Source organism: Poecilia latipinna, unplaced genomic scaffold (genome assembly GCF_001443285.1).
Source record: "Poecilia latipinna isolate Pla-1442-1.1 unplaced genomic scaffold, P_latipinna-1.0 Scaffold1265, whole genome shotgun sequence".
In the NCBI taxonomy this organism is placed as follows: Eukaryota; Metazoa; Chordata; class Actinopteri; order Cyprinodontiformes; family Poeciliidae; genus Poecilia; species Poecilia latipinna.
Window position 1 is genome coordinate 91,952 of NW_015113881.1, and position 13,292 is coordinate 105,243.

General features: G+C 40.2%; 1 protein-coding gene across 1 annotated transcript in view; it reads left to right on the plus strand.

Moving 5' to 3' along the window:
* LOC106961114 (testican-2-like) overlaps positions 1 to 13,292 on the plus strand; it is a 59,574-nt gene that overhangs the window by 3,106 nt on the left and 43,176 nt on the right. The window contains exon 2 of the mRNA XM_015054634.1: positions 13,087 to 13,095. Coding sequence (XP_014910120.1) covers positions 13,087 to 13,095 — 9 coding nt within the window. The remainder of the gene's footprint in view (positions 1 to 13,086; positions 13,096 to 13,292) is intronic.

Consider the following 13,292-nt stretch of genomic DNA (forward strand, 5'->3'; position numbering starts at 1 on the left):
CTTTCACCATGAAGATGTCGGCCGCTCTGCTTCCGCATGCGTCTTGTGTTTCTCAACAACAATACAAGCAACCCTGACAACTGTCACTTTCGTGACCTGCCACACTTTCAACACGCTCATTCAGATGTTTACGGATATGTGATCGCCGCTAATACTTATGCAAAGCGTATAAACAGGATTTTGACGCCTGTGCAGTAAAGAGTGGTGGCGTCTCTGGTGATCATAAAGATAACAGGGAAAAACATCAGAGAAGCGAGGCGCTAAACCTCCTGCGGGAATCGCGGATGGAAACCACTTTGATTTCAGCTGGCTGCTGTAGCAACAGCTTCCCCCTGCACTGAGATGGAGGATAGATCCCTGGGAGTTTGATGACTCTATCCCCTTAACCAGCCTCGCTTCAGGGAGGGAACAAGAAAAAAAAAACTGTAGAAAAAAAAACAAAACATCCTTTTGGTTAAGTTTCTTGAAATCATTAAAACTGTGAACTTCCGCAGCTGAAATAACACGGCTTGTATCATTATTCTTAATGAGCAGAGCTTAGCAGTAAACGTAATGAACCTTTAATTGGCTGTGCTTCATCTTGGCCTTTGAGCTAAAAAAAAAAAAAAAAAGAATCAGAAAATAACTAGTTTAAGCTCACAGGCGTGCAAATTACTGCCAATGACACAAATATAATGAAATAAATTGATGCTGATGCACATATCCCTCTGAGATATTAGAGCTGGAATATTACAGATCCAAGTCAAGAAAGTAATAATCAAACAAGAGAAGCTCCGCCACTCCATCCTTTCACATGTATACACTCAGATAAACACAAACACACAGCACCGGCTGCAGACTGTGTGCAGGGCGCACTGTAAATATTTCATATTTATTCTTCCGCGGGATGTAAAAGCAGAATCGGGATAAGAGGCTCTTTCGCTTCAAGTAAAAAACAGCTCCCACGCTCCGATGCAATTTATTTCACAGGAAAGACAAGGCGATTAAATTTAACAGTAACAGTCAACAAATAATGAAGGGGGATACCTTCAATCCTTTAATCTGACAGGTGCACTCAACATTTCATTCCACTAATGCACTAAATCCTAAGGAAAAAAAGAAAAAAAAGAAAAGATAAACCGGGCAACAGGAAAGACGGCTGTGGGAAATGAATGCAAATCTACGACTTTATTCTATACACAATAACATCATTAGTGTCAGTTTGAATTTAAATAACAGTAACAGTGATGTATGGCCATTCATTCTGTCTTTTCAGCATTGCATGCCTGGAACCAAATGTTGTTTTATTTATTTACTGATGATGGCCACAAATTGTGTTTTTTTGTTGTTGTTTTTTTTCTTTGACACTCAGCACAGTTTTTCAGCGCAGTGCATTTAGGCTGCGAGATTTCTATTAGTCTTTCTAAATTAGAGGTGAGTTCTCTCACGGCTAGCGCAAGTCCCACAGTAAGCTTGAAAGATGATAAACTTTAAAAGTATTCATTTTCTTTACTGTGTTGGATACCTAAATACACATACATATGCATATACACATATATCACCTAGGCAACTCCATTGGTTTTCCATTGCTGTACGAGTCTTGTAAAAGTATTTAGAAAGAGAACAAATGCTGTCCAGGAGCAACAATCCATTCGAGATATATTTTCATTAGAAAAATGTTATACGTCCAGCCTTCCTGTTATCTGCTGAAATCTGATTCTCTTTTCTGGTTGCCTGATTGAGCAGCACGTATCCTCTGTGTACAACACAATCTCCTTTCCACGAGTTTGCAACAAGTTTTGTGTTTTCTCTCGCTTCATTTTTAAACAAGTTGGTACTTAAATTTATCTTTGAATCTTCTCTCAGTACCGACTTCCACACCACAGCTTTGTCGCTACGACAACCTGTTAGCATGAAGGTATGGTGCATTCACTGATTGGACAAAAGTGGACTTTTAAGCATTGGGACGTGTCAAGTGTGAAATAGGCCAATTCCTGTCATCATCCAATTTCTCAATACTTATAAAATAAAATAAAAATAGTTATTTTAAATTAAAAACATGTAATTGCAACTAACAAATCAAACCAAACATTCTTATTTTTCTGTAAACTTACAAGAAAAAGTTTACAGAAAAATGAAGGAACAAATGCAAAGGGAGATTGATCCACAACTGAGGGGCATCAAAACCAAATGCTGCCTCACCTTGTTTAGTTCTGGTCCTGGGAATACTGGACCAGAACTCAGGGTTCGCCATGGTTCATACCCAATCCAAGCAACTCAGAAATGTTTTTAAGCACATGACGGCTCAGTACCCTAAAGGCCGATGACCTGGTTTTTAACAGCTATCAAACAGGAAGCCAGCAAAGATTTAAGGGCTGGTGTGATGTGATCCATTTTCTGGCGTCGGTTCTCTCTGACAGAAGCATTTCGGATGAGCTGCAACGTCCTCATAGATTGTCATACAAAGACCATTAAAGACAACATTATGGATAAATTAATAACACCGCAGATAGAATCACGCACCAGTTTTTCACCGTAGTAATTCTCCGGATCTAAGATTAAACTACACATCGAGTGCAATCAAAACAACGCTCATTATACGCGACATGCTAGATTGTGCGGGTCATCTTTACTTTCACACATCACACATGCCAGCGCAGAGACGTCCAAAAGGGGTTTGGTGCCATCTGGGCGCGTTTGTTAAATCCTTATCCTGAAAAGGCGCGCCCCAGCAGTCAGGCGGCCCAGGAAGCATCCAGCACCGATCCTTCCTGCACCTGTTCTCCATTCAGGTTTGTTGTTAATGAGCAGTAAATCCTTTGTGCCTAAAAACAAAAACATCAGACCCCTCATCAGTGTCAGTGGGCTCAGTGGCAGTAGCTGAAGCTTCAAACAGTTACGAACAAAAAGTGATATTTGTTCGGATTACATTTCGATAAAAATTTTTTTTCCTGTTTTTACATTTCCCTTGTTTTTTTATTCTTCTTGCCTATCATTTGCATTTACTGGCATTAGGCCTTATGTTCATCACACCGTTTTATCATTACACTACAGTGTACAAAGCATAATTGTGGATAATGGCATCTGTAGCAACAGAGCCAAATACTCCATTAAAGACAAACTGTAGCAGCAGTAAATTATCAGTGATGGAGCCCAGTCTGACCGAGCCACCCAGTTCCCTGACGTTCAACCAGACTCCCTCAGATGCATTAATAACATGGGTGATGATAACAGCTTATCTGAAACCCATTAGTCTTTCTAGCCATGCTTTCGCCCTGGCCATGAGTCATTCCTTATCATATTCCAGGTTCTTATTTCGAACATCCAGAAACTCCGCGGATGGACTGCATCATAATCGTGACCAACTGTTCGGACACGGGTGGTCCGTTCAGCACTGTTCCAGGCTTGAAATGACTAACGGTGGCTCTGTGGGGTGTCTTGGCCGGGTAGGAGGGGTGTAGCAGGGCTGTGATCGCGCTGAAGACCAGAGAAACGCAGTCTTTCATTAGGAGTTAAACCACAGCTGAAGGCACAGGCGTTGTAAAGACAGGTCAGTGTTTTTAAATTAGCTGGTAGATCCAAATTGATGTTCTAAACATTATACTTTTGTCATATTGGTGTGTCAGTTCTTTTTGTATGCAAACATAAGGATAACTGCAGTGCCTTGCAAAAGTGTACACAACACAAAACGTACATAGCTGTGAAGTGAAAGGAAAATAATGCATGTTTTGTGTAAATGTGAAACGTAGCATTTATTTGCATTCTGCTCATGCAGAGGTTATGTAGGGGGCACAGACAACACATGGCAGAGGATTTCTCTGGTCAGGTCAGACAAAAGCTGAAGTTTCTGCCCAACATATAAAGCTCTGGGGAAAAAAATGAAGAGCCCACTGAAAACCTTGTTATTCCACCAAATATTGATTTCTGAATTCGTCCTGAGTTAAAACATTAGTATTGTTGTTTCTAAAAGAAGATTAACTTGTTTTCTTTTGCATTATTTGAGATCTGAATATGGTTTTTTTTTCTGTGTGATCCCAAACTTGTACCTATAAAGAGTGAAATCAGAGAAACTGATAATTTTGCAGTGGTCTCTTCATTTTTTCCAGAGCTGCATACTGCTGTGTGTTGCCTAAATCACCTTTAGTACGCCGTTATAGTTTACAGTTGGAATGCAATATTTATGTAAAATATAAAAATATATGGCATCAATTGAATTGACAACTAAATGTGCGTTGCCTCGGCTGCATTCATTTGATTTCTGATTGGAATTTTGTTTTAGATTCTTGCATATTGAAGTGAATATTGAACAAGCAGCAAGTGGCAATAATCAATCAGAATCCACCTTAATCTCCATCTTGTTCATTTAAAAACATAACTTCTGCTGTTTTTTGGATTTTCACATAAATAAAAGTGGTGTACAAAAAAACTAGGCTGAACAACAAAATATTTATTTATAATAGTAATAATTTACTGAATTTCAAGTGTTTTCAATGAAAACCACTAGAAAATATAAAAGAACTACACACTATATAGTAAAATACATTAAACACTATAAAGCCTCTTAAAGAGGAAATGTTTTCTAAAGTCTAAACTACACTGATCTACATATATTGCGTAGGAGTTTTGTTTTGCTTTATTAGCTCTGATCAATAGAAAGTGTTCATTTGTAAACAACTTTCATTACAGCTCCAGTTGTTTCTAGCCAATGTTGGTTTGAGGGTCTTTATGTCCTCTCATGCTGCGGGACAGCTTTTGTTCATCAGTATTAAAAATCTAATGTAATTTTAATGGAGTTGGAGGTGTTATGCAGATTTAAATTAAGGATGCTAAACCAGACATGGTAGTAGGTCCCATAAGATCTTTAGCCACAGCGGCCGTCTCTACCATTACCGATGTTTGGCCCGAAGCAGCCTGACCAGCAACCAGTGTGAGTTCAGATTCTGGAGCTTCAGTTGTTGATGCAAAAGGTTTTGATCAAATAACAGCAGCAACCCAGTTGTTTGGGCCTCGGGGGAGAACCCTTGCCAGGAATGTGTTAACAGTAATAAAACTCAGGAAAAAACAAGTTAGACACACGCACATAGCAACACTGCATATATATTTTATATACATGCAACACCAGAAAATATTCATCTTCCTTAAGGTTACGATTCCTTAACCTTTTCAGATTTACTTACATTTCAGGCTCATTGTAAAACACATTTGAGTATCATTCCCTAAGATATACAAACTGTTCTTCCACAAGACAGAAATAGCCGTGTAAATTTGATTTTGCCCAGCTTGTGAATTAAGTATTTTATAAGCATGGTATAATATTTTGTTGAAGCATTGTCTAAAGTCTTCTTGGTTATGTTTTTCCCAGTTGGCACATCTGTTTTGGTGCTTTCTTTTAACCTGTTTTTTTTTTTCTAAACATCCTTTTAAGCTCAGTCAGATTGGAATGGCAGCGCGGGAAGATGGCTGCTTGCCAAAGTGGATTTAAGTCCCGGTTCTGGCTGGGCAGCTCAAGGACATTCTTAGTTTGCTTCTGAAGTTACTCCCTTCTTATCTTGGCTGGCTCAGGTCATCAAATGTAATGCATCTGTAAGCAGGCTTTAGCTGTTGTCAAGTTACTCTGTATGCAGGATAACAATCCCTACAGTATGATGCTGCCATCACATTGTTTCACACTGGGTATTCAGGTGATGAGCACTTGAGTTATCGGTGTCTTAGCAACCAGGATTATTTGGAGATTTTGAGGAACCTGAGGGGTGCAAGAAAGCACGACACAAGAGTTTTTCAAAGAAAGCTGGGAAGATCACCATAGTCAGAAATAGAGAACAACAAAGAAATGAGAATAAATCCAGATTGAAATGCATCAGTTACGTCTACCTATAGATGTTTAATGATGTCTAAATGTGGGACAGAAAGATAGCCCGGGTTGATCAAATGCTCTGATAAAGCCAGATTTCAGCATCTTTGCCTAAGCTACATTTAGGACAAAAAGAAAGTGTTTTTCTGAGCTAAAACAAGACAAGGACCGGCCAACCTTAAATAGCCATAAACGGGAACCAAGGACAAAAAAAAAAGTGTTCTTGTTTGCGGATTCTTTGCGTTGTTATCCGCCCAAATTCCACCAGTATCTCTACAAATGTCATTCCCAGTCTGCTGTTCCTCTGAAGGAGCCAAATTTAGCCCTCTATTTGTGCCTCTTTCTCAGATACCTTCCTTTAGCCGCTTCTCCCTCAAATCACAGGGCCCGATTCTCATCCTTCTCGTATCGCTCACCTAGGCAACTCCATTGATTTTCCATTGCCGTACAAGTCTTGTTTTCCATCGAGCCTGGTGTCTCCAGAGGAGTGTGAAGGGTCTTGCTGTTTGTACCTGATTCTCTTGTGAGTTGCAGACTGTTTTCTTATTCCCCACAGGGGCCCTGAGGGGCACAAGGGCCACTGTTATTTATAGACAGTGAGTACAGGGCCTGCCTGAGTGCACAGACATTTTGTGGGACAAGTGGAATTTTTGTGGCCGTTTCTTCGCGTTTGTGTGGTCTGCAAATCAGCAAGGTCAAAGAGAGTATCTCAAAATCCACAACGGGGCCAACACGGAGACAGCCATGCATGTGCAGGCTCGCTCTTGGCCAACACTGCATGTTTCTTTTGATTCTGTCAGAAAATGATTTGAGCACTTGAAGACACAGAGGGAACATGTAAAGCCTGGCGAAGCCTTAGGAGACCAGAGTGAAATCAGAGAAGCATATAGGTACTGACAACTACACCACTATGTTGCCTGAGGTCTGATGTCTACACAATAACTGCTCGTGTTTTCCATGGCCAGGCAAACATTTAGGTACCTCCTTAAATCCAGCTGATCTAGACTGTAGTGGAGAGAGAGGATATAGATCCCTAAACCTCTATATATCAGTAACTGACCTATGCCTATTCGATCCTCTGCCTAAAGTAGGTTTTTTAGGCATTTAGATGAAAATTATTCATATTTTCCTGCCACACTTGTTGGTAACCTTGGTGATAAAACTCTATAAAACCCTATTTTGCGAGCAGGACTGCCTTTAGTCTTCTCTAACAACATTTTAAGATTGGAGCATGCAGACAGACGGATCTTTGCACAATCTCCCTACATCGAGGAAGTCTAACTCAAGTCTTGACAGCCACTGTACTGCGAATTTTTTATGCTCCACCAAGCAGGAATATCATTACATTTTGCAGCAGCCTGATAATGAGCTGTTCATTTTATTCACGTGTTCGAACAAAAATATTTGTAAATTGCAGGACATTGGCTCTCAAGGGCTGGAAGTATTTGGTCTAATATATTTGAAATATTTGTTTTGCATTACATGAACAAGTTGTCCAGACAGCCAGGAGACAAACAGGCCCGTAGCATCACAGATCCTCCATCATACTTTAGAGTGCAGATAGCTTCTAATGCGTGTCATGGCGACTTGGTGACCCCAAGATGCCACTCTTTGATGCGGTTCTCTCGCGGTGAGAGGGTTGGAGATTTATTTTATTGTCCTGCTACTGTGGCAAATAAATATTGTTCCTCGTCCAGCCGAATAGCCAAAGGTCAATAGAAATGGACCTCTGCTTTCCATCACATGGAAGGTCCTCTATGGACTGTGTGAGCAATCACAGACATATTCATACCTGTCTTGGAAAGCGATGATGTAATAATAACAGAAGAGGAGAAGAAGAAAGAAGAAATTAATTTCTCATGAGAATTATCAATTGAGTTTGTGTGTCCTTGTTGTCCTTGAAAGTTAAACCATTCATGCTGGGGAACAAAAAGCACATTTATCCTTAAAAATAGTTCTTTATGAAATTGTCTGTTGTATGGCCTGTTGTTATTTTTCCAGTCATATTTGGCGCCACCCTCTGTCTGGGAGTGGTATTACCAACTCACTCATGGTCGGGACCATTGACAAAATCCAAATCATTCAAAATTTCCAGTCAAACATACAGTAGAGTGATGCCTAGACTATAAAATAAAGCATAAATTTTACAATACATCTGCCTGTTTATCAGGGTTCCCATTAAGTGTTTCACTGGTGGACAAATATTTCTCAAAGGATTAAAAAACGTATTCAAAACTGGTCACATTATCCAAGATTTTTCCATTTTAGACGTTTTTTTTGTTGTTTTTTTATTTACAAGATAATAGGAGAGAAAAATAACATAAGCATACAAGATTAAAAAAATTTAATTACTCTTATCGAGAACCTGATTTCACATGAAAACAGTAGGTGTTTTGTTGCCTTTTTCTCTCATTTTAAGTATTCATCAGTTCCCAGAATGCTCTCACCTCTGCTTCACCTTTTATTTACCCATCACTCAAAAGCTGTCTTGTATAACCCGCTCCTCCATCCCCTCATCATTTCATGCTTATGCTCTCTGATCGCGAAGCATCCGCTTGGAGTCCTCTCGTGTGCGTGCGTGCAGGAATAAGAAGGTTTATGTCTCATGCCCTGCAGCTCAGTGCGCACTGAAGATAAGAGAACGTATGGAATGAGAATATTGGTGAGGGAGGGAGCTTTGTCTCATCTCTGCCGTGCTCTGTGCGACACCAAGCCAGTGAAGCTGTGAACAGCTAGTGAGTGCTTATGGGAAACACCAGGTGGGAGGAATTGAAGTGATGTTGAATGCAGTATTATGTGTTATAGTGCCGACAACCTCAGAATGGCTTTCTTTTTTTTCTTTTTTTCTTTTTTTTTTTAAATAATGAATTGTATATTTTGTTTGCGAGCGATTTAATCCAGCTACCTGAAATACTGACTTGGCTGATTTTTGTTTCGCGAGTGTTGATTTAAGTAAAATAAATGAAATGCTTGGGCGTATGGTTTCAAAAGTCCCATATGTTAAGTTGACATTTTGAAGGTTTATCAGTACCACCTGAAGAATATTAATTTGTATACAGAAAGTGTCTTGATCAATAAAAAGAAAAGAAAATCATCAAATTTAGCACTGAAACCAGAGGACATGCGGGTCAGAGGATTTTAAATGTTGGAAGGCGATGAACACTGAAGGTCTGTGGAACTGCTGGACTCTTGTCTGATGATAAAAGGCAGTTTTGAGACTTTATAAGATCAACATTTCCACCAGTTATGATAATTTAACAGTGTCAGTGCGCCATGTAGACGATAGTGTTCTGCAATTTTCAAGAGCCAAAAACTCAAGAGTTAAGATTAAGATTTTAAAAAGTAGCTTGGCAGTAAAATGAGGTCAAACAGGTGCTGGCTGACAGAAACTTTAGCCACACCTCCAGGTTTACTTTCACTTGTCTGGTTATGGGAACTTTATGCCTTCATTGTTTACAGAATATTAGTTATTTAAGTCATCCTCCACTTTACCTGTGCGATGTTCACATTCTTAGCTTTAAGCAGATAATACAAGTTTGCATGAACATTCAAACTTATCCTTCTAATTCACAGGTACAAGACGACTTCTGCTGTTTGTTATCAGCTGAACAACTTGGTCCGCAAAACTTAGGAGTTTAAGTAGCTTATGCTACAGAGAGAAACACACAGCATCGTTTGCTTTTCTGGCTACATGTCCTTCTGACCGCCTTTCGCAGTCAGTCACACAGCTGTGAGCTGAACATGCAAACTCGGTTCCTCCCGAGACCGAGTTCAGACCAGCTTCTGTCTTTGGCGATTCAGTCGAACGACTGCATGGTTTTGGAGGCAGGGAATGTTGCTTAATAAGCTATCCCATCAGGCTTTATTGCAGTCTCTTTTTTTCCCCACATTCCGCCAGTTGTGTGTTGTCAGAAAGAAGGAACGAAAGCGCTTCGCAGGGAATTCAGCTGCATTATGAAACACTGCATGAGAACACAGAGTGTGGGACAGAAGCGACGTGATGTTACAGCTAACGCTGACTGACAGAAGGAAGGATGGAACCACTCAGGGTTACATAAAGCTTTCAAAATGATTATAATCCTAAATATTGTATAAATTGCTCGGTATTTTTAGAGTGTAGAGACCAAGGTATGAAATCTTTTGGACAAGGACAGTATTTGTTTTTAATCCTAGTAAGGTTGTAAACATTTGGCGATTAAAAACCCTTATTCTTGTGTTGTCGTCTCGTGGGCACACATAAAAAAAAAAAAACAACGCATAAATCGCGTCGCCACCTGGGATTCTTCAACCGTTGTTTTCCCGATGAGATTTTTGATTGTGGCTAATGAATCCACTGAAGGACAATATTACAGTAATTGCTAGAAAAGGTTGAGTGGGAACCTTCATCTGGTAACAGCAGATCGCCACAGAAGAGGGTTATTACTGCGTCCTTTTGGTGCTGATGACGCAGCGGCGCGCTATGCACAAACCCCTCCGGTGAACACAGGCTGCAGCTGACAGCTGACATTTGCTCAGAAACGCCTGTCAGCGACACAAGCGGTTTTGTCAAACAGACCCACAAAGTTGTATACTGGCATTTCAGCGATCTGACTGTTTGTTCTTTTGTCCTGCAGCAGAACAGACACAGTTTATTTCTGTCAAAACCTTGCTTTGGTCTGAGTTTGTATGTTTCTCCATCACAAATGTTGGGATTCTCTGCCAGTCAGTATTTTGGCACTTTGTTAGAGATGCTAAGCTTCTCGGTTTCTTGCGATCTTATCAGCTTGATCCCACGGCTCCCGGACATAGCTCAGTGTTTTTATCTCTCCTTTAATCACTTCCTTTAATCACTTCAGTGTTAAACCTAGCTGTCTTTCGCGCCTGCGTTTCGGTCTGTGAAGATGCACGGGGCGTAACCTCTCCATTGTGTCACCACCTCTCTCCCTGTTTCGAGCTCACTCTCGGTGTTCAGCCGGGAGAATTTATTTCTTCCCCAAATACATTTTGTGCTGCCTCTCTTTTTGTAAAATCATTGATTTTCAGTCTTGTCAGTGCTCCAGGATGGTTTCCTTATCTGTGCTGGCAGGAGCACAAATACAGAAAGGTTGCTAAATAATGCAGGAGCCGCGGTGTCGATAAAGGAGGCATCAGATTAACTGCCAGGTCGTAAACTATTTGAGGTCTCACCCTCCGTCAGAGCCGACAAGGTTGAACAACATGGCTGACAATCACTCACTGAATCACTGAAGCTGAGCCGACAAAGACAGCTCACTGCAGGTGTATGTTTTGGTGATAAAAAAAAAAAAAAAAAAAAAAAGACTGCAGCAGGTGGAGGAAACGCTTTATACCCCTGGATGTCTTTCACGTACCACAAACATTTATGTATCCTGAGATTTTATGTGATTGATCGACGCTGTGGAGTGAACGGAACACGAGACATGGTTATTTCTAAATGTTTACAAGGAAAAGTGTGACACACATTTATATCCAACCCGCTTCATTCCCAATCTTCTGCCTTCAGAAGTCACCCAGTCTGTAAGAACTGTAAATACACAGTAAATATCGTAAACATACATCTCGTCTTTGCTTGTCAGAGACCATTAGCGGACTTGCAGCATCATGAAGACAAAAGGAACAGAGCAGATAGATCATGGATGAAGATTTGGTTAAAAAAAATAATGAAGAATTAGATCATAAAATCAACATCTCAACCTTCGAACATCTTGCAGAATACTACTCAGTCCATTACCTTAAAACGGGAGGAGGTTACAAGCACAAGTTTACTGGCAGACCAGGCAAGAAGAATATTAATGAACGGCCAAGAGACACATGGAAACAGTGGGAACGCTGCTGAGATTCACAGCTCAAGTGGGAGAATCTGTTGACAGGAAAACTATTAGTTGTACACAAATCTGGGCTTTGTGAAAGAGCGGCAAGAGGAAAGAAGTCACTTTTGGACTTTCCCCACCACCCATGAAGGGGACACAGCGAACACGGTGGAATGTGCTCTGGCACATTTTGAAACTGTACTTGTGACTGAACCAGCACATGATCCTGAAAACACACACAGTGTGTCTCCACAGTGAAACATGGTGGTGGTGGTATCATGGACAAGGGAAGCTGCTCAAAGAAAGCTAAATACATGGTGATTGTAGAAAAAAAAAATGTTGATAGAGGCTGTAAAATACTTGAGATAAGAGGAAGATTACCTTCTAGAATGGTAACAACCCAAAACACATAGCAAGAACAATTCTAGATCTGAATATATCTATGTGTTGTAGTGGCCCAGTCAACATCGAGATCTAAATCCAAATCAAAATTAGTGGCAAAATTTGAAATTTATTTCTCACACATCATCTTCATCCAATCTGACTGAGCTTCAGCTATTTTTTTCAAATAATAATAAAAAAACAACTGTTTCCAGATGTGTCACTGTAATTGCAATGGCAATTTGTTTTACTAAGTGTTAACCTTCGGGACCTGAATACGAGCACAGTTTCTAGATTTGCATTCGCTGCAGTGTCTTGAGTTGATCTACAGCATAAAATCCCACAAAAACAAATAGAAGTTTGTGGCTGGAAGAAAACTAAAGTACTAAAGGTGTGAATACTTCCATAATGTACCTTAAGGCGAGTGATGCTCAAGTCCGTGTTTGTGTGTGAATATAAAAAGTCGTGGCAGCGATCCCTGCTTCAGTCAAGGCTGCTTATCTCATGTGTTGTTTGGGAATTTATCGCCTCCTGAGGAGCCGCTGGCTCTTGCTTCCGGTGCAGTAAATGTTTATAGTGATGAGTAAGTCATCGCTTAAGGATTGCTTGTGTGGCTAAACAGGAAATATTTTGAAATGACTCATGTTTGTATTATATCAGATGCGGCAATATGCACTAAAAGCTTTTGCATATGCAACCTAGCCCGAGGGGGTTTTCTGATCTAAAGCAGATCTAATCATGTGTGCTTTAACACGTTTGCAAATGTGGGTGTTTTGAGATTTTGGTGTGAATGATTTTTCTAGGCTTGTTCCAGAGTGAAATACCTGCTAACCGATGTTTTTATTCATATCTGACTGATAGTAGTACGAGTCTTGGGATAAGGAATGTCCTTATAGGTTAACTCTTTGCCTTTTTGACAGATTTATATTACGCAGAAGGAACGCATTGTGTGTTTCCACCATTAAATTGTAATATCACTGAATGCAGCTTTTTACCTGAACTTGAAATTCATTTTTTTCTCTTTACTGAAACTGACTCTTTTCTCTCTTTTTGCTCTCGTGTCGCCAGGAGGTTGAGGTCAGTTGTCTTTCCTTTTATCTGCTGCTTTTCTACAATGCTTCTCTCCATTCATGGTCTTTTTTTATAAGTTTGTGTGTCATTTCTTTTTTTTTTCCCCTTCACCTGTCTTCTGCAATTTAATTAGAACGAACAATGTTCTAATTAAAATGGGGGGGGGGGGGGGGGGGGAGGCCGGTTAAAAACCACGCTCCAAA